The 25,671-nt window shown below is 65.1% G+C and overlaps 1 protein-coding gene across 2 annotated transcripts in view; it reads right to left on the bottom strand.

Moving 5' to 3' along the window:
- CACNA1H (calcium voltage-gated channel subunit alpha1 H) overlaps positions 1 to 25,420 on the bottom strand; it is a 28,160-nt gene extending 2,740 nt beyond the window's left edge. Inside the window, exons 1-32 of one of the 2 annotated variants that reach the window (XM_024234022.3) lie at positions 25,283 to 25,420; positions 24,700 to 24,833; positions 24,242 to 24,339; positions 21,494 to 21,653; positions 19,152 to 19,467; positions 18,911 to 19,003; positions 17,270 to 18,059; positions 15,274 to 15,716; positions 14,418 to 14,569; positions 13,371 to 13,556; positions 12,553 to 12,670; positions 12,241 to 12,396; positions 11,790 to 11,880; positions 11,426 to 11,634; positions 10,229 to 10,609; positions 9,507 to 9,607; positions 9,149 to 9,272; positions 8,991 to 9,059; positions 8,671 to 8,855; positions 8,342 to 8,468; positions 8,042 to 8,167; positions 7,843 to 7,932; positions 7,495 to 7,687; positions 7,103 to 7,120; positions 5,717 to 5,868; positions 4,582 to 4,691; positions 4,289 to 4,422; positions 4,071 to 4,141; positions 2,648 to 2,726; positions 1,651 to 1,772; positions 1,037 to 1,481; positions 559 to 719 (exon numbers count right to left, since the gene is read on the bottom strand). In XM_024234022.3, coding sequence (XP_024089790.2) covers positions 559 to 719; positions 1,037 to 1,481; positions 1,651 to 1,772; positions 2,648 to 2,726; positions 4,071 to 4,141; positions 4,289 to 4,422; positions 4,582 to 4,691; positions 5,717 to 5,868; positions 7,103 to 7,120; positions 7,495 to 7,687; positions 7,843 to 7,932; positions 8,042 to 8,167; positions 8,342 to 8,468; positions 8,671 to 8,855; positions 8,991 to 9,059; positions 9,149 to 9,272; positions 9,507 to 9,607; positions 10,229 to 10,609; positions 11,426 to 11,634; positions 11,790 to 11,880; positions 12,241 to 12,396; positions 12,553 to 12,670; positions 13,371 to 13,556; positions 14,418 to 14,569; positions 15,274 to 15,716; positions 17,270 to 18,059; positions 18,911 to 19,003; positions 19,152 to 19,467; positions 21,494 to 21,653; positions 24,242 to 24,339; positions 24,700 to 24,833; positions 25,283 to 25,375 — 5,727 coding nt within the window. In that variant the 5' untranslated portion in view covers positions 25,376 to 25,420. The remainder of the gene's footprint in view (positions 1 to 558; positions 720 to 1,036; positions 1,482 to 1,650; positions 1,773 to 2,647; positions 2,727 to 4,070; positions 4,142 to 4,288; positions 4,423 to 4,581; positions 4,692 to 5,716; positions 5,869 to 7,102; positions 7,121 to 7,494; positions 7,688 to 7,842; positions 7,933 to 8,041; positions 8,168 to 8,341; positions 8,469 to 8,670; positions 8,856 to 8,990; positions 9,060 to 9,148; positions 9,273 to 9,506; positions 9,608 to 10,228; positions 10,610 to 11,425; positions 11,635 to 11,789; positions 11,881 to 12,240; positions 12,397 to 12,552; positions 12,671 to 13,370; positions 13,557 to 14,417; positions 14,570 to 15,273; positions 15,717 to 17,269; positions 18,060 to 18,910; positions 19,004 to 19,151; positions 19,468 to 21,493; positions 21,654 to 24,241; positions 24,340 to 24,699; positions 24,834 to 25,282) is intronic. The other variant, XM_054534448.1, reaches the window with a different exon arrangement.
- Between the last annotated feature and the right edge of the window lie 251 nt (positions 25,421 to 25,671).

The following is a 25,671-nucleotide window of genomic DNA, read 5'->3' as shown; positions in this document are numbered from 1 at the left end:
CCTGCCCGCCTCGGGGCCTGAGAAACTGCCGCCTGCCCGCCTCGGGGCCTGAGAAACTGCCGCCTGCCCGCCTCGGGGCCTGAGAAACTGCCGCCTGCCCGCCGTGGGGCCTGAGAAACTGCCGCCTGCCCGCCGTGGGGCCTGAGAAACTGCCGCCTGCCCGCCGTGGGGCCTGAGAAACTGCCGCCTGCCCGCCGTGGGGCCTGAGAAACTGCCGTCTGCCCGCCGTGGGGCCTGAGAAACTGCCGTCTGCCCGCCGTGGGGGCTGAGAAACCGCTGTCTGCCCACCGTGGGGCCTGAAGCTGTGGGTCCAAGGAGAAGACTCAGGTCCCCATAGCCAGGAGCTCTGTAGCCACAGGCTCAACAGGCCTGAAGACCCACCTGGGCCCAATGCTCCGAGATCCACCAAGCAGCAGGCAGAAAACTTCGGAGCCCCAAGGACCCAGTGCCACCCTCCTCCTGCCTTGTCCTCATCTTCTGGTCCTTCAGATGAGACGAGGCATCCCTGCAAGCCCCCCACCCCCACCAGCCCCCACTGCAGGCAACGGTTTCTCCTACCTGTCTGCAGAGCAGCCGGCTGAGGCTGGGAGAGCAGGCTGTGCCCCGAGGGGACAGGATGTGGAGGGGCTCACTGCTCCTGGCTGGGGATGACACAGCCAATGGGATCTGGAGGGAGGCACAGGACTCCGCGGGCGGCGAGTGCACAGAGGCAACGGAGCCTGGGGCAAGGAAAAATCTAAGCTGGCAGCTCTGCCCCTGCCTTCCTGCCCAGCTGCCACCCACCCCGGTCCTCCCCCAACCCGCTATCACCCTCCTTCCTGGCCAGCCCCAGCCCGATCTGTCCTCCCTCTCACCTGTGTACCCCAGTCCTCCCCCCATCGGCCCACACCCGGCCTCCTCGATCCGGCCTCCATCCTCCCTCCTGCCTGCCCCCATCCTCCTTCCCACCCATCCCCCCACCTGCCCCCATCTTCCTCCCTCCCACTGCCCTGTCCTGCTGCCCACCCAGCCCACGTCTTCCCGCTGGCTGCCATACCCAACGGGGTGCCGGCCCCATAGGTCTCCATCTCCACCTCCTGCAGTGGGCGGGGACGGGGCACCGAGGCAGGCACCACGGGCCTGAACATGTAGCTGTCGTTGGGCAGCGAGAGCATCCTGGACACGGACACCTTGCGTGCAACCAGGAGGTTTGGGGCGTCCCTGGCGCCCGGACTCTCCTGGGGTGAGGGAGGCCTGTCCGCGTCCACCCGGCGTGCACCCCCGGGGCCCTGCGCTATCTCCAGCTCGATCTCGGCGTCCAGCTCCGCGTCCTCGCGTGCCTCCTTGTTGCTCTCCTCCAGGTGCTTCATGAGCACGGCCACCACCACGTTCACCAGCACGAACTGGGCCACCAGCACGAAGGTCACGAAGTAGACGGGCGACAGAGCCGGCAGGTAGCTCAGGCAGTGCTTGTCCTCACGGGTGCACTCACGCAGCGTGTCCTGCGGTGGGGGGCAGCTGTGGGCCGGGGTCCACACCCACCCGCGGGCGCCGCCCTGGCAGTGCCATCCCCTTCCCCCTGCCCTGCAAGAATAGAGCCGACCCAGTCCTGGGAGAGCCTGAAAAACCGCTGGGGCTGCCAGGTGCCAGGGGCACGGCCGCAGCAGGTACCTTCATGATCCCGTTCCAGTTGTCCCCCGTGGACACGCGGAACAGTGTGAGGAAGGCCATGCCGAAGTTGCTGAAGGTGGCGTGCCTGCTCAGGCCCTCGCAGGGGTTGTCTTCGCTGCACTCTGCGGGGAGGGAGACCCCGCGCAGTCAGCCGCGCCCGCTCCGGGTGGAGGTGGGACACGCACCCGGCCTCCACATGCCCCTTGGGAAGCCCAGAGGCAGGGTCAGCCCGGAGGATGTGGATGATGAGGCCCTGGCAGTTCGACCTGCCTGGCAGAGGCTGACCCTGGCTGTGAGGCCAGAGCCCCTGGGCTGAGGCCTCTGCTGCCGCACCTTGGCTGGGGCTCATCGGGCCCGGCGGCTGCGACCCCAGTCCATAGAAGAATCATTATTGTCTGTGTCTACGACTGTGCGTGGTGGGGGATAAGTAGGCGCCGGCTGACCGGAATCAAGCTTACCCGGTGGACAGACACTGGACTGTGGCAATGTCATACCCACCGTCAGGACAGGGACCGGGGGAGGGCCCTGCAGGGACTGGGCTGTCTGAAGTCGAACCCGGCAGGGGCAGGGCTGGGCTGTCTAAGGAGGGTCCCCACCTGCCCCGCCCAGCCTGGGCCGAGGCTGAGGCCTGGGTGGGGGCCTCAGGAGGCTACGGCCACCAGGTGAGGGAACACAGCCAACATTTGTCTCCAGGGACCACGTGGCGGTGGGCACGGTGTGTGTTTCCAGATGTTTGTGTGTGCACGTCTCCAGGTGTACTTGCTTTCCCTCATGTGTGGCAGGCATCCCTGTGTCTGTGTTGCTGTGTGCACGTCCTCACATGTGTCACAAGCCTGAGCACATGCCTCTGCGTCAACACGTGAGACTCGGCCTCGTGCAGAAAAGGCTCCGGAAGCAGGGCCAGGTGAGGACGCCCAGGAGGCGTGTGAGTGGATGGGCACGGGGGTGCCTGTCAGGACCCCGTGTGTGCAAGGAGGAGGGCACAGGGGCCACTCACCCAGCCTCCCGAACAGCTCCACTCCCAGCGCAGCATAGATAAAAAACAGGAGCATGAAAAGAAGGCCCAGGTTCCCCACCTACACAAGAGAGAAGCAGAGCAGGGTCAGGCGGGCGGGCAGGGTGGCCTCAGCACACCCTGCAGGGCAGTCGGCGCTTCAGCCACCAGGTCCCACCTACCCACCCTCTCCCAGGAGCTCCCGGCCCCAGCCAAGTGGAAGCAAGTTCCCAGAGCTGGGCGGGGACCCCTGTTCCTCAGCCCCATGCCCCTCTTGGGGCTCCATGACCTCACCAGGTAGACAGAGCCCCCCCGCTCCCTGCTGGCCCACACTGGCTTCTCTCTTCCTCCGCCCTGCCCCTGAGCAGCAGCCTCTGGCCCAGAGCCCACACTCTGCCCAGCAGGTTCCCCAAGGCCTAGCATGCTCTCCCTGGGGGCTCTGGCCCGCCCCGTTCAGCGGCTACCTCAGAGATCCCATGGCAGGGCCCAGGCCAGCACGCAGCTGACTGAGGGGTCCCAGCAGGTGGGCCTGGGCCTCACCCCTCCCCTGCCACAGCTCTCTTGTGAGCCACCCCACCAGCTCCAGCATTTGCACACACGGCCCCAACGGCCAGCACACCCTCCAAGGCTGGACAGGCCTGCCCTATGCCACGCGCCTCCTCTGCACAGCTGAGCACCTGGTGGAGCGGTACCGGGCCCTCGGGAGTGTTACTCGGGCGAAGCTAGGCACGCCGCTGAGGACAGGGTGAGTGGGGACAGCTGAGGTGGGAGGCAGAAGACAGGCAGGGCGCAAGTGACAGATGGCGCAGGGACAGGAAATGGGTGGGAACAGGAGGGGGTGCCGGGTGCATAGGCAGCTGTGGGGGTCGGGGGTGGCTGGGAACATGGCTGGGCTGGTGGATGGACGGACACACGGGGGTTGGATAGGTGAACTAGAGGCTACGGATGGGACAACACGTTGGGTCTCTTGGCTTTGGAGGACAGAAAGGATCTGGGCAGCGGCCAGGGGCACAGGAAGCAGGGAGCCTGCGCCCGTGTGGGCTCCGAGGGGGCCCCGGGCCGCAGCCGACGCCTGCATCCCGGGTGTATTCCTGTGCCCACAGACACCCACCTTGGGCCACCTGCTGCCCTCTGCCTGGATCCCTCTGGCTCTCCACGGCCCCTGCCTCTGCAAGTGCACTGGGGAGGTGGCCCCGGTTATGAGTCTTGCCCAGAGGACTGAGGCCAGAGGGCAGCGGCTGGATCCACCTCTGTCAGCCCAGCCAAGCCACACACCGCACACAGCAGGGACACAGCTTCAGCCGCCGCACAACCGAGGGACCAGAGAGACGAGCGAGGGGGAGAGGGGGAGAGGCGGACGGCGAGGCGCTCCCTGCAACCCCGTCTTTCGGGCGCCTGCGCTGAGGGTGGTGCGGGCTCCACCTACCTGGGGCAGGGCTTGCACCACAGTGTCCAGCAGCGCGCGCATGCCCGTGGCCATCTTCAGCAGCTTCAGCACTAGGGCCAGGAACTGAGCGTCAGCAGGGCTGGACGGACCCTCCCTGCTGCGCGGGGACCCTGGCCACCCCGCCCCTCACGCCCACCCAAGGCTGAGCTCCCACCCTCCACCCGCAGAGGGGACCTGGCGGGCACGCCGGCACCTACCACGGGCGATGCGGAGCACGCGCATGATGCGGATGATGGTGGGGTTGATGGGCAGTGCAGCGCTCATCTCTATCTCCTCCAGTGTGATGCCCATGAGTGACAGCAGCACGATGGCCAGGTCCAGCTGGTTCCACCTGTGTGGCCGCAGGCTCAGCGCACGCGTCTGGGGTCCCCGCCTCGGCTCAGCAGCACCGCTTCTGCAGACCCCCGTGGAAAAGCCTGCGGCCTCACCTGCCCCAGCCCCTAGAGCCCTGAGGGGCCCCCAGAGCCCAAGACGGCCCCACCACACACACCTGTCCTTGAAGAACCGACGGAACCCAAATGCCACCAGCTTCAGTGCAGCCTCGAAGACAAACACGATGGTGAACACGTAGTTGCAGTACTTGAGGGCCTCGTCCAGCGACTGGGGGGTGGAGGGTCGGGCTGGCTGAGGTGGGGCTGGGGCCACCCCTCTTCCCCCTGGCACCCACTCTGCATGCCTGTGAGTGCCCCTGCTGGCCGGCCCTGGAGGCTCCCAGGTCAGCTCAGTAGCTCCTCCCTGGGCACCGGGAGCCTCTTCGGCCCTCCTTCAGCCCAGCATACAGGAAGTGCTCCGTAAGTATCTGATCAGGTGAATGAGTGAAAGGTACACTCACAGCATCCACAAGCCCAGCTGAATGCCACTGTCTCCGGGAAGCCACCCTGAGCCGCCAGCCCATTTCACAACCTGCAGCCATCTGTGCGCCCCGATGGCAGTGTCCTGACCTCCCACCCCGTCCTCTACTGACCTGAGCACCTCGGGGACATGGGGACATGGGGACATGGGCTCATAGGGCCCAAATCTGAGCACCGACGGTATGCAGCCTCGGCTGGGCTGGGAGGCACTGCCCAGATGGACCTGGGAGCCCCCCACCCTCTGAGGACAAACCTCTGGAGAGAGAAGATCCTGCCCCTCCCAGCCCAGGCTCCTGGCCTCTGGCCACACCCATCCTCGGTTCCATACAAAACGCTTTCCATAGAGCTGAGTCTGTTCAGCCTCAAAGGCTTACTGCTACCCAGAGGCTACCTCCTTCCTCTGGAAGGCTGGGAGGATGACGTCCTTCCACTGAGGAAAGGAGAGGATGCAGGGGAACCCGAATAAAGGAAAAACTCCACCTCAGGCCTGCCTGTCTCCAGCCCCTCCCCACAGGTGGGACGCTCACGGCCTGCCAGCCCCTCCTCGGGTGCGACAGTCACGGCCAGGCTGGGGAGAGGCCCCAAGGACAAGGGGAGGGGAGTTTCAATCAATGTTAAAAGAAAGACCTGTGTTCACACAAAACCCCACATCCCCCACGCAAACCCCCAGTGAGGGCTCGGCAGAGCGCCAGTCCAGGGTTGCACCCACTGTGTTGGCTGCCCCACTGGGGGTGCCCCAGCCCCTGGGCCCCCTTGCAGCCCTCTCGCACCCACCTTGGGTTGGTTATAGTGCTCCATGGACATGGTGATGACGTTGACGCAGATAATGAAGGTGATGAAGAGGTCGAGATAGTGGCTGGTGCACAGCGAGTGAATGGAGCGGCGGGTGGGAGAGTAGTCAGCATAGTAGGGCCGGCGCTGGGCCTCTGCGGGGAGGGTGGCCATGAGCGCCGGACGGCAGGGTCGCCCGGCGCTCCTACAGACCCCATTCTCCTCCTAGGTGGCCGAGTGTAGGAGAGAAGTGGGGGCCCATGGCTCATGTGAAGATGGGGCTGGCCCTGCCTCATGGCAGGGCTCACATAAGACTGGAGAAGGGGGACTCTCTCAGGGAAGGGACCCTGTTCTAGGTGAGATGCAGCTCCCTGGGGAGCTGGCTAGGCCAAGAGGCCTGGGCTGGAGCAGGCCTTTGGGGCAGGCCACTGACTAACCTCCTCCTCAGCAATGTGGCCGCGTCCCAGGCAGCCCCCAGGCGTGGGTACGAAGCTGAGATGGCTCCCCCACATCCCAACTGGGTGCCTGGCAGACCCTGCCCTCCTGGAGCTCCCAGGTTGGCACAGCACGTGGCTGGGCCTCTGTGGTCTACTCCTGGTCTGGCCTCAGGCTGAGACACTGATGAAGGGCTGGGCAGGGCAGCCCCACTCCATCTCTGGGTCTGGGCTCACAAGGCCTCACTGGAGCAGAGATGAGAGTGTAACCTGCACTCTGGCCACCAGCCCAAGTCCCTCCCCTCCCCATCCTCCAAGGGGCCATGGGCTGTGGTCTAGGGTCTGCCGGACTCCAGACCATCTGAAGTCGGTGCCCGCGATCTGCGTGTGTCCCCCAGGCAGGCGTGCACTGAATGCTCGGCCTCCAGGGCCCCTCCACGTACAGGGAGGAGCTCCCACGGGTGAAGGCATGAGCTACCACCACACCCCAGGACCTGCCTCGGCCACAGAACCACACAACGGTGGGGACCGCTGGCCCAGGGCCTGGAAGAGCAGGATCCACCCCTCGCCCCACCCTCATTCTCTGCGGGCCGGCATGCAGTCACTGAAGCACTCAGCGCAGCCTGGGCAGCCAGAGGGGGCCAGCGGCCAGTCAGGCTGGACCAGCAAGGACACAGGACAGCCACAAGCCTGCAGGGGTGTGGGCGGCCCCTCGTTGCTCTGGGTGTCCTGGCGCACGGCAGAGATGCAGGCAGACTGTGAGCCGGGCAGAGCCGCACGCGTGCACGCACACAGCAGCCCGGACACCAGCGGGCGAGCGCAGCCCCTCCCCACGCCACACGCCCAGCACCTCCGGCTGCCTGTGCCCGCCCTGCGGAGGACCCCCGCAGGCCTGGGATGCCCGCCCTTCCCCGAGCAGAAGCGGGGCCTGAGGCATGCGGGGCAGGGCCGGTACCTGGGCTGGGGAAAGTGCCTGGAAAGACAAGGAGATTGTCTGAGGTCCGAGGGCGTGGTGCACTCGGACCTGGAGCCCTCCCTGCTCTCCCTCAGCCCCTGTGTCTCGGGGGCTGTGCTGGCTCCTCATGGAGTGAGGACTTGGTGGGAAACCTGCCCCTTGGGCATTGGGGGTGGGGTTGGGGGTGTCTCCTCCTATCCTGCCGTGGCGGGCTCCCCCACGGCCCTCTCGGGCCAGCCCCTCCAAGGCCCGGCCCCCATGCAGGCCCAGGCGGGCGGCGTGCAGAGCCATTCGGGGAGGCCGGGGCAGGAGTGGGCGGGGCTGGAGGGCCCGGTGGGCACACAGGTACCGACCCGCCACCGCCACCGCCACCGCCACCGGGAGCGCCTTACTCCTGCGCCTCCTCTCCAGGCGCCGCAGCCGCTTCTCCTCACGCCGCCGTGCCTCCTCCGCCTCCTGGTGCTGCCGGCACTTGTGGAAGTTCTCGACCACGACGCCCACAAACATGTTGAGCACGAAGAAGCTGACGATGAGCAGGAAGGAGATGAAGTACAGCAGCATCCAGGGGTTGTGGTTCTGCACAGGCTGCAGCACAGAGGCGGTGGGTCCCCGCCCACCTGCTCCGCCCGGTGCCCTACCCAGGATGGCCCCACGAATCCCCAGAGGCCAAGACAGCCGCTCGGGGCAGACCCTGAGGTGACCCAGCTCGACCCCAGGGGCTGCCACCCGCCTGTGCGCACCTGCTGGTCGACACCCACGGCGTCCAGCCCATCGTACATGATGTTCACCCAGCCATCCTTGGATGACAGCACGAACAGCGACATCAGGGCCTGAGGGCCAGAGCCAGGGTCACTAACGAGGGTTAGAGCTGGGGTCGCTGGCCCTCTCGCTCCAGGGGGTCCTGGAGACCCCCAACTCCCGCCCGGCCGCCTAGCCCACCTGGCCCAGGTTGTCGAAGTTGTACTTGCGCCGCACCCAGCGGTAGTGGGCGGCCCGGCACTGTGCCTTGGTGGAGATGTTCCTGGTGTCGGTGCCCTCACAGTAGTAGAACTTCCCTTTGAAGAGCTGACGGGGTGCGACGGTCACCACGGAGGGCCTGGCCCGTGCCCCACCCCACACCGGACTTCCTGGGGCGTGAGTGAGGCCTGAGCTGTCCCTCCCTGTCCCGCAGCGGCGCTGCTGGGAGCCACACTGGGAAGGCAGACGGGGCAGACCCCCGAGCACGTGGGGGCCACACACCTGCACACCCAAGATGCCAAAAATGATGAAGAAGGCGCAGCAGATGAGGACGATGTTCCCAATGGGCCTGAGCGACGATATCAGCGTCTCCACCACCAGCTTGAGGCCCGGGGCCCGGCTGATGACCCTGGAGGGGAGTGAAGGATACACTGCAGTCATCTATGGCAGCAGCTGCCAGGCGCTGGCAAAGCTCAGCAGAGGTCCCAAGGTGGGGCCGAGTGGGCGGCCTGCGAACAGCCCAGGACCGCAAGAGGGGTAATGGGCAGTGGGGTCAGGGGACTATGCTTCCAGGTTGCCCCGGGAGCCCACGGGTGCCCCTGCCCCCCCACCTCAGAGGCCGCAGGGTCCGCAGCAGACGCAGCACACGCAGAACGCCCAGGATCTTGGCGCCACCAGCCGAGGCCATGGCCACGACAATGTCCACCAGGGACACCAGCACCAGCAGCCCATCCAGCAGGTTCCAGCTGCTCTGCAGGTAGGCATGCTCGCCGGACAGCAGCCCCAGGGCCACCACCTGCAGAGTGCCAATGGCGCTGAGCTCAGGCTCAGGCGTGGGGGGTCTGGGGAGCTGGCGCGCCGCTGGGTGGGGGTGGGGATGAGGGCAGAATGGGGACCTGGGAGCGAGGGCAGTCCCCGGGCCCCGCAGTACCTTCACCATCATCTCCGCCACGAAGATGGCCGTGAAGATGTAATTGGAGACGCTGAGGAAGACCCGCTCCTGCCGAGAGAGGATGGTGGGGGGCTGTGTCCACTCCACCCCTCCCTGGGGGTCGTGGTTGCCCGGGACGATGGGGTTGGCTGACTCACGGTGCTGCCGGGGTCAATGTCAGGCCTCTCCAGGGCGATGGTGACACAGTTGAGGAAGATGAAGACGAGGACCACGTGATCAAACATCTTGTGCGTGATGATCTTCTGGCAGGAGACGCGGAACCTGGGTGGGCGGGAGCGGGTGAGAGGCGGGGCGGCATGGACAGCGCAGTGGATGGGGGTCGGTCGCAGGCCAGCCCTGGCCAGGCCTCCACTTCAGCCTCGGTCCCTGCGGTGTGAGAAGGGGTGCCCACTCGGAAATATCCACTATGTGCTAGCCCCACCCAGGGGGGACCTGGGGGCGGGGGTCCCACGGGGTGGAACTAGCCATGCAGCCTGCTGACCCGGGCCGCCTCACCGGTTCTGTGGGGAGAAGAGGTAGAGGGCCCAGGCCTCGCGGCTCCGGCACCACTGGGGCTTGTAGGGCTCCAGCACTTTATGCAGGCGGAGGCAGCAGCTCTGGGGGATGAGGAGGCGGGTTCTCAGAGCCTGTGCCTGCCTGCCCGGCCCCCCACCAGGGCCCTCTGCGCTCAGCTTGGCCACCCCTCCCGGCCCTCCTCCCGACACCTTCTCGGCCTTCTCCATCCTCACTCCTCACCCGCTGGCCTTTGGGCTCTGGCTTTCTGGCCTCTGGGGCCCAAACCACGGAGCCTCCCCGTTCCCTACCCTGGTGACGACAGAGTGACCCGTGCTGGAGTCCACGGGGCCAGGTGAGTGCGTGCTCTTGGGTCCCTGGCTCTGGGAGTGGTCCTTGACCCACGGAAGCCTGAGAGTGTAGCGGACGCCTGGCCCCGCCTCGGCAGCAGCTCTCGGCCAGTGGCTGACCCACGGTGCAGAGCATTTAGCTCACGTGGAGCATTTAGCTCACAGCCCCTAGACGGCAGAGGGGGGACTCTGGGATCATCGGTGGCTGAATCCCTGAATGCTGCTGGATTCCTCCCTGGCCTGGCGTGCTTCTCTCCCCTTCTGAATCCCCTCAGTCAACAACACGCCCTGAATCCCATCTCAAATCCCACTTCAGGGAACCTGTCCCAGACACAGGAAAGCGAATCAGCTATGGGCCCAGGGCCACGCACTCACATCCTCCAAGTCGTCGTCGAGCTCGGCCGCATCCTCACGGTGGCTGTCGATGCGCAGGAAGAACTCGCTGGGCAGGGCCACCATTTGCCCGTTGCGGTCGCGGCACTTGGTAGGTGGGAGGGCGGCCGGCCGCAGGGGCCGTGGGTCCAGGGACTCGGCCCGCCGCAGTGGGGTGGCCCGGGGCCCGGGCGTGGCCCTGCCGTCCTCGGCTTCGTCGTCGGTGCCGCCCTTGCCCTCACCAGACAGCAGGGACTCGCGTTCCCCGCACTGGCCGCGGCGCTTGAGGCTGGGGGCACGGCCCAGGCTGCTCCAGCTGGAGCGCCGGCTGCTCCAGGCGCCATTGGGGCCCCAGGGGGTGCAGGGAGAACTTCGGAGGCTGGCCTGGGGGGTGATGGGAGTCAGTGACCTGGCGGCACCACTATTAACACCAACCGCTGGCATTTATGGAGCACCTACTGTGTGCAAGCCACACGTGGATCATTTAACACACAGACAGCCCTGCCAGGGAGGCACGGTGGAGGCTGTGATTTTAGGGGGACACCGAGCCAGCCGCAGGCGTAGCTCATGAGGGTCAGGGTGGCCGCCTCGCGGGGGTGATGCCCTGGGCTCTGCTGGGTCAGGGGCCAGAACCAGCCCACGAGCAGACAAAGTGTGGGTGGCCCCAGTGTCCCCAGGAGCACACTGGGCCTGTGGCTCTGCCTCACACCTGCCCCGCCTCCCCCCCGCTAGGGCATCTGGCTCACTCCCGTGCTCCGTGTCTGTTGTGGGCGGTACTGCCTGGAGTTCGTTTCAAAACTGCTCCCCTCCAGTCCCCCTGGACCCAGAGAGATGCCCTGGCTGTGATGGGAATCGGGCTGCTTCTTGTGGCAGCGGAACCCTCGCCCGGCCTGCCATCTGTTTGCCGGGCACGCTTCTGCCCCTGCTTGCTTTGGTCTTTCTGTGCTGTGCGCTGCGCACTCTGCTAGATTGTCGGGCGCACAGAGCTTCCGCGTCTGCCCCTTCACACTGGGCCTCGCAGAACAGCAGCCACAGCTTCCATTTACAGAAACCAAAACACTCTTCCTCAGTCTCTGCACAGGGCTGGGACTTTATGGGTGTGGGGGGTGGGACCCTCACTCATCTTTGGGGAAGGCCATAAGGAGCCAGGCAGGGAAAACCTGAAGGGGCCTGAGGGCTGGGGCAGGAGATGGTCCCTACCGGAGGCTTCTGGTCTCCCAGTGGCGGGTCCCCGGAGCTGCTGCTGCCACGCCGAGAGTCTGGGAGGCTGGGGGCTGCATCCAGGAATGGCGAGCTCTTGGGGGTAGGCATGGGCGTGGCAGCTGTGCACATGATGAGGGGAGGGGACAGGCTGCCTCGTCCCTCCAGGTGCCCGTTGGGGGTCACGGCCAGGGAGCACATCTTCAGCTCTGCAGGACAGATGGAGGAATGGGGGGCCCCTAGAGCTGCCAGGCTCCCAGGACCAGGAATCCCCCAACCTAGGACTTGCCCTATGGGGCCCCTGCCCGGCCGGCCTGGCATACTCCACCCGCCAGAACCCGGACCACCCACCAACCACACGCACCTGTGGTCTGGAGTTCTCTGAGCTTGTGGAAGTCTTCCTCGAAGTGAACCGAAGTCTTGTCCTCGTCCGTGTCGGATCTGTTGGCGTCGCCCTATACCCAACAAAGCACAAGGCAGGCATGAGGGGCCCTGTGAGTGAGTGGGGACCCTTCATGCCGGACAGAAGGCTGGGCCAACCTGGGAGGTGGGATGTAGACAGAAGGGCCCAGAGAACGATGTCACTGTCAGGGTAGACAGGTAGGTGAGGAATCTGCCTCTCCAGACCGACACCTGCCCACTCCGCTGGGCTCCTGGCCGCCTCCCTCCTCGTGGCAGCCAGCTTCCCTTCTATCCCTCACCTCTTGGCAGGCCCCCCACACCCCTCCCCTCGACCTGAAGCCCCTCTCTCTTTTCATCGCCCTCCTCCCGGCAGCAACCCCTTCTCCTGGAAGCCCCTCTCCCTGCCCCCTCACCTCTGCCTGGAAGCCCTCCACGAGGATGGCCACCAGCAGGTTAAAGAGCACGTAGTTGCCGAAGGTCATGAGAGCCACGAAGTAGAGCGCAGCCCAGGAGGAGGTGGAGGCCATGCCGTTGTACAGGACCACGTTCCAGTCCTCCTGGGTCAGGATCTGGGGGACAGCAGGGGGCCTGGGCTGGTCAGCCCAGCCCCAAAACGCCGGCAAGTCCTTGTGATGGAGGCAGCTCTGTATGTGCAGGATGGCACATCCACCTCTCTGGGGACCAGACTCAGCACCCAGCACTGCTGCGGGGACCCCGGGCACTACCTGGAACACGGTGACAATGGCCCACAGCAGGGAGTCGAAGTTCTTCCTGTCAGGCACGGTGTCTCCAGTGTCTGTCTTCAGGCTGAACTTGCAGCCGAAAAGGTGCATACCCAGGATGCTGAGGGCGGGGGCGGGGGCGTGTTGAGGGTGGAAGCAGGGGTGTGCTGAGCGGAAGAAGGTCGGGGAACGGGACGGGGTGGGAGGAGGGAGGGGCAGGACCGGCTCTGCCCGTCTCGGCTCTCCTGGCCTCCTACCCTCCCTGGGCGCCCGAGCTCTCCGGCTTAGAAGGGACTTCCTACTCCTACAACTCGGTAGCGTCTATTCTACAGGCGAGAGAAACAAGACCAGAGGCGGGACAGACACAGGGAGGCCACTCTGGCTTCGGGCGGCAACTGGAACCTGGGACACCCGCCTCATTCAGCCTCTCTGGACTGTGAGAGCCCAGCCTGCCTGGCTGCCTAGCCTCCAGCCAACCCCGACCCTGAGCTCCAGGCTAGACTGGCACCCAGCGGGCACTCAGAACAGCCCAGTTGGAGCCTGGTGCCCGCCTCCACCCCCAGTATTCTGCTCTTAAGTCCCCAGCTTGTCCACCTGGCAGCCCATCTCTGACCCCTGCCATCTGACTCCAGGCATGTCCAGCACGTGGCACACAGTAGGTGCCCAATCACTGCTTCTCAAATGAAGGCAGCGGAGGCCAAGTGTCTGCAGATGCTCTGGGGCTGGTGGTGGGAGGGCTCCTTCTCCTTGAGGGGTGCCCTGGGCCTTTGCCTCCCAGCTGCCCTGGGGTGAGATGCTGGGCGGGCCGGGGGGGGGCCCACCTGAAGATGAAAATGAAGAGCATGAGCAGCGTGCAGAAGGTGGCCACGTTGTCCATGGTCTTCACCAGCACCACGAGTTGGCGCCGCAGGGCTGGCAGGAAACGCACCAGCTTCAGCACACGCAGCAGCCGGAAGGTGCGCAGCACAGACAAGCCACCGTCCGCCTGCCCCACGATCTCCCAGACGCTGCAGACGGGTGGGGGCGAGGTCAGCGGGGTCACGATCCCTGATACCCAGCCCTCCTCCCGCTGGAAGCAGGATCAGCAGCCAGGGAGCCACAGCGGCCTGTGCTGCATCCCACAGGTGGGAGCGGGTCTGGCTGCATCAAGGCGCATGAGCAGCTACAGAAGCACCTCAAAAGCCGCTTGATCTGCTGATGGCACCGGTGGCTACCCGGCCCCCAGCACCCCCTGGGAAAGCAGAAGCCTGGCTCTGGCCAGGTCGGGGAAGCTCCTTCGCCGAGGGTGCTCTCCTGTCCTGGGCCTTCCTCAGCCAGACCTGGCTTGTCCGTTCTGCTCACTCCCTCCCTGCCCCGGGGTGTGAGACCCCGCATCCTTCTCTACTCTTGAGGGATGAGCATCCTCCTAGTGGAAGACTGGGGGAGTTTCCCCTCCAATTTTCCCAATCCTTTCTGGTTTAATTTTGTTGCAGCAAATGCTCCCCCAGCAGCAAGCAGGATTCAGCATTTTAAACTGGTCTTTCTCGCCGGCCTGGGCCCTGAACAGCGCGGCCCTGAGGCCACTGCACACCTGCTTTGCTCCTGCAGGGAACAGCTCCGCTAGTTTCTAGAAACATTCGAGACGCAGCTGACCTAACAGGTGTGCACCCCGTAGTGCCTGCAGAGAAGTTTAGGATCTGGGGAGGGGACTCTGCCCAGGACGGTCCCTTAGGCCACTGGGGTCACCAAGCACCTGCTTCCCACGGCCTGTCATAAAGAGCTGCCGTTGCCCTTCCCCCATGCTCAGGGTTTTGCTCTGCAGGTGGGATTTTTGCCAGAGAGTGGAGCTTCCCGGGCCCCTCTGGCCTGGGGAGAGGGTGGGGACCCACCTGATGACCACGATGATGCCGTCGAAGATGTTGTACGGGTTCCGGATGTAGCCCAGAGGGCCGCAGGCCAGCAGCTTCAGCAGCATCTCCAGGGCGAACATGCTGGTGAACACGATGTTGCTGATCTCCAGAGCGTTAGTCAGCTCCTCGGGCTGCAGACAGAGGTGGGGACAGGTCAGGGGCCGCCACCCGCGGCTCCCACCCCTCCCCAGCACTGATCTGGGGCCCCCACCCGCGGCTCCCACCCCTCCCCAGCACTGATCTGGGGCCCCCACCCGCGGCTCCCACCCCTCCCCAGCACTGATCTGGGGCCCCCACCCGCGGCTCCCACCCCTCCCCAGCACTGATCTGGGGCCCCCACCCGCGGCTCCCACCCCTCCCCAGCACTGATCTGGGGCCCCCACCCGCGGCTCCCACCCCTCCCCAGCACTGATCTGGGGCCCCCACCCGCGGCTCCCACCCCTCCCCAGCACTGATCTGGGGCCCCCACCCGCGGCTCCCACCCCTCCTCAGCACTGATCTGGGGCCCCCACCTGCGGCTCCCACCCCTCCTCAGCACTGATCTGGGAGCAGGTTTGGCTGCATCAAGAGCCAAGGGGTCACAAGAGCTGCAGCAGCATCTCAGAAGGAGCCTAATCAGCTGCCATCTAGAGAGGAGGCCAGGAATCCAAGGAGATCCCCTCCAGCGGAGGATCGGCACACCTGGTCTCATATCCTCACCATCCCCGGCTTTCTGGGGCCCTGCCTGACCGTCCTACCATCAGGTCAGTCATCGGGGCTGCCGGAAGCCTCCTGAGACTCCCCCGGCCCTGCAAGCGTGACAAGGAGCCCACCCCGTGGCCAGGCCAGCCCGCACCTGCTCGTGGTACTCCACGCCCATGCTCAGCGTGTTGACGAGGATGGCCATCATGATGCCACGGCTGAAGTACTTGCTGTCCACGATGCGGCGCAGCTTGCCGCTGAAGGTAACCCAGAGGCGGCCCAGCCTGCCTGGCTCACCCGGGGCTGCCCTCTGCTGTGCCCGCCGCCGGGGGCTGCCTGGGCCTGGTGTGTCCGTCGCAGGGGGTGGCTGCATGGGGTCCCGGCGGTCACCGTGCCGGACGTCCTGTGTGAATTCATAGACGCCACGGCCATCTGAGTCTCCACTTTCTGAACCGCTGAGCTCACCCTCCGGGTCCTCCAGGGCGCGGGTACAGTACGGGCAGCTCTTCAGCTCACAGGTCAGTGTGCCTGCTGGGGGGCTGGGCAGGGGGCAGGGCACGCTGAGGCCCGACAGATGGCCAGGGGCCTGGCCCAGTCCTGCGGGAGAGGGCACAGACAGGGGCAGGCCCACTCAGTGATGCTGCCACAGGGGCCCGGGAACCTACACACACAGGAGCGGTGGGGGTGAACGTGCCCCCCCACAAAAGATCCATCCAGAGTCCAACCTCCAGAACCCGCGAGTGGGCTTCACAGAAAGTAGGATCTTTGCAGGTGTCATGAGTTACAACAAGGAATGAGGCTATCCTGGAGTAGCGAGGGCCCTGGGCCATAACTGTTCCGATAAGAAAAAACCAAAGACAGACCGCAGGGACGTGTCGACAACCCGGGGACTAGCAAAACCGCCAAAACTTAAGACAGGCGAGGAGAGTTCTCCCCTAGAGCCTCCAGAGGAAGCAACCCTGCAAAGACCTGTATTTTGGACCACTGGCCTCCAGAGCTGAGTGATTTCCTGCTGTTCTAAGCCCACTAGTTCGTGGGTACAGCAGCCACAGACATCAGAAAAGCCATACATTTGGGCGCACACCCGGGCACATTTGCACACACACCTGGGCACGCACACCCAACCCCCACAGCCACATTTCTGCTCACGTAGTGGGAGACACACCTAGGTGCACAGACGTTTGCCTGCCTTGGGCTGTGCCATCCACAGAAACGTAACACCAGCCACTTCCCAGCAGCCACACCACACAGGCAAAGTTAGCTACGGGATTCTGTTTGACTCGATGGGAGCAAACCATGGTCACTCCAACACGAAACTGACATGAAAATGACCAATGAGCCATCCTGTGATGTTTTCACGCTGTCTTTGGAGCCCGTGTGCCTCTTACAACACGCAGTGGCTGGACTCCCACAATTCAAGGGCTAGAAGCACGTGCCCCTGGCACTCTTGCCTGCACGCCCTGGGTACCAGTGCACGAGGGCACAAAGCATCCCGGCACCCTTGCTTGCGCCTGTCCCCGCCACGGGGGACACACCCCTGCCTGCGTCTCTACCTCTGTGTACAGAACCAGGAAGGGCCCCAGGCCTGTGTGGAACCACCACCTGGGGGTCCTGGAGTCTCCCATTCACCTGGTAGACGGAGGACCAGGCCCCGCATAGAAGGACCCCACGCCAACCTCTCTTCCTGACTCTCGGTGACTCTGCGACGGTGCCTCCCCCACACCCCCCGTTCAGTGTCCCCCACCTAGAAGGGGGGCCAGCCTCAGTGGCCACAAAGGACTCTGCACGTCCTCCAGGAAAGCGTCCAGGCTGTGGACACAAGCATATGGTCCCTCTCGGGACCTGGCAGGGGCAATGGGATGCTGGTCCAGGAGGGTCTCACAGGCCTTGTCAGATTCAGAATCTCACCTCCGCAGCTACCACTCCTGCTGTGAGCTGTGGGCCACTGGGGGTTTGCTTTAGCACTGTCAGGGGCGGGACCTGCCTCTTTTCCCTTCTTATGGGCTCCAGAGGCATAGCTGGTCTGTTCCACAAGTCAAAGCCGGGCTCATGAGAGTGTCCAGAGTGGGTGTGGGAATGACACACGGGATATCCTGCCCGCCCTGCCTAGGTCCCACCGCCTCCTCCGTGGGGTGGGGCTGGGTTCTCACCATGCTCCCCGACCACATGCTGGATCTTCTCGTAGGGATCAGGGCTATCCAAGCTCAAGGGGCTGTGCCCCCCGGTGCCTGGCGGTCCACCGGCCCACTTCCCCTTGGGTCCGGGGCTGGTGCTGCCTTTGCTGCTGCCCACCCCTGAGGGCAGGATCGTGGGGTAGTTCATGGCGCCCAGCCCTGCGGCCAGCTTTAGGCCGGCGGCGGCAGTGGCTGCGGCATGTGCCACCCGGGCCCTCTCCTGCGGCCCCTCTATGTGGCAGTCGGCATGGTAGATGCTGTGCACAGACTCTGCATCGGGAGGTCTGCGGCCTGGGGAAGGTGGTGAGGGGGGCACCCCAGCCCGGACCAGCCTGGTGTCGCAGGCACCTGGCTCGGGGCCGGGCCTGCGGGGGCTGCTGTGGCTGAAATGGTAGTGGTGGTGGTGGTGGTGATGGTGGTGGTAGACGAGGTGGTGCACCGAGGCTGTGTGCCTGCCCGCCCGGCGCTGGTGGTGCCCGGGACCCTGGCCTTGCACAGCACTGGGGTCCACCTTCTTGCACCAACGGCTCTGCCAGCGGGCGTAGAGGCGCAAGCTGCGCCGCTTGACCTTGCGGAATATGTGGCCCACATACTTCAGCAGCTCTTCGTAGCAGCTGCCAGGCTCGGAGAAGCTGGCTAGCGTGCTGTCGTTGGACAGGTGGCGCGCCCGCTGCTCCCGCATCAGCTGACTCTCCCGCTGCTTCGTCTCCGAGAACTGCGTGGCAATCACCACCAGGCACAGGTTGATCATGAAGAAGGAGCCCACCTGTGACGGGGGCGGGCGGATGGGTGGCAGTGAGTGAGCGAGTCTCTGATTCGCCACTGAGCCCTACTGTGCGCTGCCTGTTCGAGTGGGGACCATGCCATAGGCACAGTGGGCGGGTGCCCTGCTATGGGCAGGTTGCTGCGGTGTTCGATGCTGAGGCCCCACGTCTGGAGCAGACGGCATACAGTAGCTGCTTTGTGCCTATCTAGAAAAAAGACCTGGAACCCTCTTTCCTGCTTCTCTATGTGGCTCTGCCCCTCCTTCGCCTGCAGGTCTGCCCTTGAGGTGGCCCTCTCAACGGAGGCCACTCTCCCCTCCCCAGCACCCCAGGTGTGTTTCCTCCTTAGCACAGGCCAGTGTGCGGCAAGTCTCTAATCGTTCTCTTCGCTTGCTCTCTCAGAACAAGCTGGGGACGTCTGTCTGCTTCTGTTACCTGCTGGGTCCTCGCAAGGTGGCTCTAGGTACACCCAGGACCCCACAGACGTCTGCGGCCTAATTAACCCAACTCTGCCGGGACCCACTGGGGCCTATGAGAGGACCAGGTGAGGAGCACACCTGGGGCCACACACGCCGTGGAAAGCCGTGCTGGGAGGCTATGCGCTCCCCAGAGGTGTTCCTGGCTCTTCAGCCCTGAGCCAGCACCCACAGGCCTGGACCCTGTCTAGGTGATGCCATTGCCTCTTGGGGTCCCCAGCCACACCTCCCCACCCCCGCAAGCTCTGCCTCCCTCCCGTGTGCTCCCTTCAGCTGGAGGCCAGACAGGAGCCCCTATGGCCACCCAGGTGCCCCACCCCACCCCCAGCCAACTAACACCAGGGCCCATCGTGGCGAACACTGCCGCCCACACTCACGATGATGAGCAGGATGAAATAGATGAAGTTGTAGAACGAGTGGGCGTCCATGACGTAATACATGATGTCCACCCAGCCTTCCAGCGTGATCACCTAGGAGAGTGGTGGCTGGACTCGGGCCCGCACGGTCCAGTCCCTCCTCCTCCTCCCCATGCCCCTGGGGTCTGGGCCGCGGGGGCGAGTCCCGCACCCGCTCCCCAGCCGTGCCCCAGGGTCCCCGTCCCGCCGTCTTGCCGCCCACCTGGAAGATGGCGATCCAGGCGTAGCCGATGTTGTCGAAGTTGATGGCACCGTTGTGGGGGTTGGAGTCGCCCGAGCGGCACACGTTGTAGTACTGGTTCCAGTTGATGCAGGCGTTGGGCGCGGCGCCCACCCCCTCGGCCCGCGGCTGCGTGTAGGCCTCCCAGCCCAGCGTGCAGGGCACGCGCAGCTCGCGGCGGCCGGGGATGTGCGAGCACTTCTGCATGCCGTTGTCCCGGCGCGAGGAGCAGATGAACGGGTTCTCCTCGCCCTCCTCCGTCTGGTAGTACGGCCGCAGGAAGGTCAGGTTGTTGTTCCTGGGGATGGGCACAGCCGGGGCCAAGAGGTACCATCAGGGTCAGGGATGTGATCAGGGTCAGGGTCCGCGGACTAATCATGGTTAGGGAGGCACAGGTAGGGTCAGGGGGCATGATAGGACCGGAGATCAAGACCCGGATCAGGGGACACAGCCAGGACCAGGGTCAAGAACACATTGGTGCTGCAGAAACCACACCCTCCTCAGCCCAAGTCCACAGAGACACAAAAACACAAAGGAACAGGAATAGACACAGAAATCAACAAACAACAGCACAGAGAAACAGGGAGGAAGACCCCGGAGCCAGAAACCCAGGCTCAAACCTCAGCTCCTCCTGCAAGCGGATGAGGGGTGAGGAGCAAGGGACGAGGGGAGGGAACCTGGGGTGAGGGAGAGGAGGCAGCCCTGGGGTGAGGGCTGAGGGGATCCTGGGGTGAGAGATGAGGGGAAGGAACCCTGGGGTGAAGGAGGGGAAGCAGCCCTGGGGTGAGGGCTGCGGGGATCCTGGGGTGAGGGAGAGGAGGCAGCCCTGGGGTGAGGGAGAGGAGGCAGCCCTGCGGTGAGGACTGCAGGGATCCTGGGGTGAGGCAGAGGAGGCAGCCCTGGGGTGAGGGAGAGGAGGTAGCCCTGGGGTGAGGGAGAGGAGGCAGCCCTGCGGTGAGGGCTGCAGGGATCCTGGGGTGAGAGATGAGGGGAAGGAACCCTGGGGTGAAGGAGGGGAAGCAGCCCTGGGGTGAGGGCTGCGGGGATCCTGGGGTGAGGGAGAGGAGGCAGCCCTGGGGTGAGGGAGAGGAGGCAGCCCTGCGGTGAGGACTGCAGGGATCCTGGGGTGAGGCAGAGGAGGCAGCCCTGGGGTGAGGGAGAGAAGGCAGCCCTGCGGTGAGGGCTGCAGGGATCCTGGGGTGAGAGATGAGGGGAAGGAACCCTGGGGTGAAGGAGGGGAAGCAGCCCTGGGGTGAGGGCTGCGGGGATCCTGGGGTGAGGGAGAGGAGGCAGCCCTGGGGTGAGGGAGAGGAGGCAGCCCTGGGGTGAGGGAGAGGAGGCAGCCCTGGGGTGAGGGAGAGGAGGCAGCCCTGGGGTGAGGCAGAGGAGGCAGCCCTGGGGTGAGGGAGAGGAGGTAGCCCTGGGGTGAGGGAGAGGAGGCAGCCCTGCGGTGAGGGCTGCGGGGATCCTGGGGTGGGGGAGGGAACCCCAGGACGAGGGCGGAGAGAACCCCGGAGTGTGGGTTGAGGGAACCCTGGAGTGAAGGCTGAGAAGAGACTCTGGAGTGAGAGTCGAGGGGAGAACCCGGCATGAGGGCTGAGGGGACCCCGGGGTGAGGGCTGAGGAGAGACTGCAAGGTGTGGGCCGAGGGGAGACCCTGGGGTAAGGTGTGACGGACTCTGGGGGGTGGGGAGGGGACGAAGTGTTGGGACTAACCTGTCTTGGGGGCTGAGAGAAGGTGGCACTGGGGGTGGGGCATACGGTGTGGAGCCGCTAGGCGCAGCGACTACATGGGGGGGCGGAACCACGTGGGGTGGTGACTGCATGGGGGGCGGAGCCATGTGGGGTGGCGACTGCGTGTTGGGCGGAGCCACGTGGGGTGGCGACTGCGTGTTGGGCAGAGCCACGTGGGGTGGCGACTGCATGGGGGGTGGAGCTACGTGGGGTGGCGACTGCGTGTTGGACGGAGCCACGTGGGGTGGCGACTGCGTGTTGGACGGAGCCACGTGGGGTGGCGACTGCGTGTTGAGCGGAGCCACGTGGGGTGGCGACTGCATGGGGGGTGGAGCTACGTGGGGTGGCGACTGCGTGTTGGGCGGAGCCACGAGGGGTGGGGACTGCGTGTTGGGCGGAGCCACGTGGGGTGGGGACTGCGCGTTGGGCGGAGCCACGTGGGGTGGGGACTGCGTGTTGGGTGGAGCCACGTGGGGTGGGGACTGCGTGTTGGGTGGGGACTGCGTGTTGGGTGGAGCCACATAATGCATTATGTGCATGGTGGGCAGGGCCATATGGGCAGGGGCCTCACGGGGGTGGGGCCTGGGCACCTGACAAAGGCACTGTCCAGGAAGCAGCGGTTCCGCAGGAGACCAGCCCAGAGCTGGACGCCAACGATGCCGAAAATGAAGAAGACGAAGAAGCACAGCAGAAGGACGTTCCCGAGCATAGGCAGCGTGTCCAGCAGCAGAGTGACCAGGATCCGCATGCCTGTGGGCAGCAGGGCCAGGATTGGCACTGCTAAGCCCTGCAGGAGTGTCCTCAGGGCTGCAGCCCCTCCCGGGACCCTTGAGCCCCATCCACTGTTCACAGTGGGTGTCCACGCCCACCACACACTGACTTGGGCCACCCCCTGGTGACTTTCCCGCACCCCTAGTGTGATCGGGACTCCCCTCCTACCACCGCCGGCCTCCAGGAACACTGACACCCTGGGGTCTGACATGCATCCGGAGGGGCGCCAGGTCTCCACCTCCACCCATCCCAGGGCAGCAGGTCTGCTGCTTTTGGAGCGCTGGGGTGTGGAGGAGCGGGAGTGGAGGCAGGGGACTGGCCGAGGCAGGTCTGACCACACGGCATCTCGGGCTCAGGATGACCAGGCGGAGCCCAGTGGCCCTCAAGGCTTGTCTGGCGACACCCTGAAGTTGCCAACAAGGCAGCAGCAGCCTCAGGAGCCCAGAACCTCAGATGGTGGGCTGCCTCCTGGAGATATCTGCAGCAGGTCTGGGATCCTGAAAACTTTGTCTGATTCCCAGTGAGAATCCTGCCAGAACAGAGCCCTGTCTCAGAGAGAGGCTGCTGGGGGCGGTGGGGAGGACAGGCAGTGGCTTTTCAGGAGGTAGCACTGAAGCCATCGGTCCTGGGTGCTATGGGCTACGTGAACTCCAGATTAATCCAGCAAGTGGGTCAGCCAAGCCCCTTGCGCCCCTCGCTCCATCCCGGGCCTACTCCCCCAAGACGTCCTTTCCCCCAAATTTAATCAAGGGCCAGGCTAAGGCAGCAGGTAAAGCCCTGGGCCAGGAACCTGGGGACGCTGAGTTCTCACCCAGCACCCAGGAGTATCAATGGCAAAACAGGCCCCTCAGGTCACAAGGGTGAGTCAGAGCCAGGAGGGGCACTGAAGTGTCAAAAGAGCCGACAGGAGCAGACAATCAGTGAGCACTGCCCTGGCCAGACCGCAACTGCCTCAAAGATCACAGATGATCCAGAGGTCAGAGTGGACCCCAAGCCAACAAAACGGGATGCAGCCCTGAAAGTGTCCTCATTATGAGGAGTGTACTATCCAGTCTGGAAGAGTTCCCTAGTTCCCTCCTAGAGACAGGAGCAGGTCCCCAGGAGGCCAGACTGCTGGCGACAATTAGAACCACTCTGGGAATTTAACCTGAAAAGTAAACATCCATGAAAGGAAGGTGCTGTGTGTGCTGGGTTGCTTCATGTTTCAACAGCTGGGGCCAGGCCGGCGTGCAGACTGAGCATACAGTGGGTGCCGGGCAAAGGGCCAACAGCCACACGTGCGTCCCCTCACCGCATGCTCAGCCACCCTTGGGGTCATGGGTATCCCTGTACTCCACTATTCTAGGAGAAACTGAGGTTCAGGCTCAGTTAGTTGCTCGGAGTCACACAGTATTCAAGCTGTATCTGAGCCGCACAGAAGGGCCAAGGCAGGCAGGTGGAAGTCAGGCTCAGCGACCAGCCGCACAAGGATGGCCCACCTGCCCTTCGGGAAGCCAGAGGCCCCATGGGAAGGAGTGCCTAGCCTTGGGGGTCTGTGACTCTGTGGGGTTGCTGCAGGTCAAGCTCTGAGTGCCAAGGCCACCAGGACCCAGGTCAGGCAGCCAGAAAGGTTATGTTATACCCGCACGCGCACACACGGGGCCACATCTACACGCAGTATGCACTCGAACCTGGTACGGCCTCGTGGGGGCCGCACCGACCCCCAGGAGCCGGAGCAGTTGAATGTAGCCCTGAGTGCTTTAAAGAATGATCCCACCCCATCCCCTGATGCAGGTGGGTGGCCCGGATTTGACAGGATCTTTCCCGAACAAGCAGGCATATGACTTCCCGGAAGCTCTTCCTCCGCGTCCCCTCCCACCCCCCCGCACAGCGGACACACAGCAGCTCCTCTCAACCAGGCCCCCTCCTCACACCTGCTGGCCCAGTCCTGAAGGATTTCCAGCCTTCCTTCTAGAAAATCAGCTGCTCAGCAGGGGACACGGAGACCCAGCCCTGGCCAGCCAGCTTCCCCTCTTCCGTTAGGTGGGGATCCTGGCAGGTGGGTGGGGGCCAGAGCAGTGGCAGGTGGGGAGAGCGAGGTGTCCTCAGGACAGGTGTCAGGCTCTCCCCTCGCTTGTGCGGGTGTGAAGGCGGGGCTGCACAGAGCTCCCAGGTGAGCTGAGCTGAGCTGCACCCACAAGAGTGTCTCCACCAGCCAGGAGCCACACCAGGATGCGCCAGACAGCAAAGCCACCAGGGATCTGCTCGGCCTCCAGCCTTGTCCCAGATGCCATGCAGAGGAGGAACCCGAGGTTCGGAGTGGCCCCTGTCACTTGGCCGTGTGGGAGCCAGGGACCCTGTGAATGCTGACTGCCCCCCATACCCCAGCTTGACTCTCCCCTGACATGCAAGGCCGACGGATAGCGGCGGGGGCCACCCCAGTGCTGGGGTCTGGACTGGGGCCGGAGTGCCTGGTAACTACCTTCACCTCCCAGTACTGTGCTCCTGTGGGCGCTTTAGAGGGCTCTGCAGGGCTGGCGGACACGCAGGCCTGTTGGTCTCCAGCCCAGTCGGGGCCGGTCACTTACTAGGCACGCGGTTGATGGCGCGGAGGGGCCGCAGCACCCGCACGGTCCTGATAGCTGAGAGGCTCACGTTGTGTCCGTCCAATGAGTACTCCATCATGCTGGGGGCGGGGCCGAGGGGGAGCAGCTCAACAAGGGGCCCAGATGGCCCAAGATGGGGCTGGGGTGCAAAGTAGGGTGGGCAGGCATAGAACCGGCCATCCCGGCACCCGGAGCACCTTCTACTGGCCTGGATGGGCCCCAAGGTAGCAGGAGCACAACCCTTGGTCACACCAGGAGGCCACCTCCCTCACCTGCACCCAGGAGGAAGGGTCTCCGGAATCCCAGACAGGGTCCCTGGCTCTACCTGGATCCCTCTAGAACACACCTCCCATTTTTCTTTACAGGTGGGACACAGGGATCCCTGTGGGGTGGGCGGGGCCCTTTCGCCAGCGCTGTGGCCTCTCCGAGGCGGGGCCTACCCCGCCACGACGATGAAGAAATCCAGCCTGTTCCACGTGTCACCCAGGTAACACTTCTGCCCGAACAGCCCCAAGGCCACCATCTTGATGACCATCTCCACCGCGAAGAAGGCGAAGATGAAGGCGTCAAAGGCCTGCAGGAGGAGGCATCAGGAGGGCCCTTGGAACGGCTCAGCTCACCCGCAGCCCCCCACCCCCGCCCCCGCAAGAGCCCCGCCCCCACCCCGGCCACACCCCCCTCTCCCCGCCCCTGCCCCGCCCTGAGCCCCAGGCGCTGAGCCCTGCGCCTTGAACCTCGCCCCCTCGCCCCGCCCCCAGCCCCACCTCGCGCCCCGCCTTGAACACCGCCCTGAGCCCCGACCCCGCCCCACTCCACGCCCCACCTTGAACCACCTCGTGCCGAGCCACGCCCCTTCCCCACCCCGAGCCACGCCCCTTCCCCCACCCCCGAGCCACGCCCCTTCCCCACCCCCAAGCCACGCCCCTTCCCCACCCCCGACCCACGCCTCTTCCCCACCCCCAAGCCACGCCCCTTCCCCACCCCGACCCACGCCACTGTCCCACCCCGACCCACGCCCCTCACCTCCAGGATGCTGCAGCGCTCGGAGCCGCACTCAACGTCCTCACAGGGCCGGAACATGCCCAGGGTCACGCAGTTGAGCATGATTACCAGCATGCTCACGTGCTCGAACCATGTGTCGCCGCGGGTTAAGGAGCACACCGGCGCGGCCCGGGACCCGCCCCCACGGGGCCCTCCAAATGCCCACCCGGTCAGCCGGTGCCCCACCATGCGTGTGCGCGCGTGGGGACGTCCAGGATGGGGTGGGGGACTCGGGACCGACGGCCGCCCCTCCCGAAAGCAGCCACCAGGTGGCGCCCAGGGCCTGCGCCTGGCCAGGCTCTGCTCTGTGGGGGTCCCAGGGCCGGCCCCCAGGCCCCCGGCGTTGACTCATCAGGAAAGCGGGGTGCAGG

The sequence above is a fragment of the Pongo abelii genome, chromosome 18 (genome assembly GCF_028885655.2).
Source record: "Pongo abelii isolate AG06213 chromosome 18, NHGRI_mPonAbe1-v2.0_pri, whole genome shotgun sequence".
Lineage (NCBI taxonomy): Eukaryota > Metazoa > Chordata > Mammalia > Primates > Hominidae > Pongo > Pongo abelii.
Note: the sequence above shows the minus strand (reverse complement) of the source record. Positions and strands in the feature narration are given on the sequence as shown.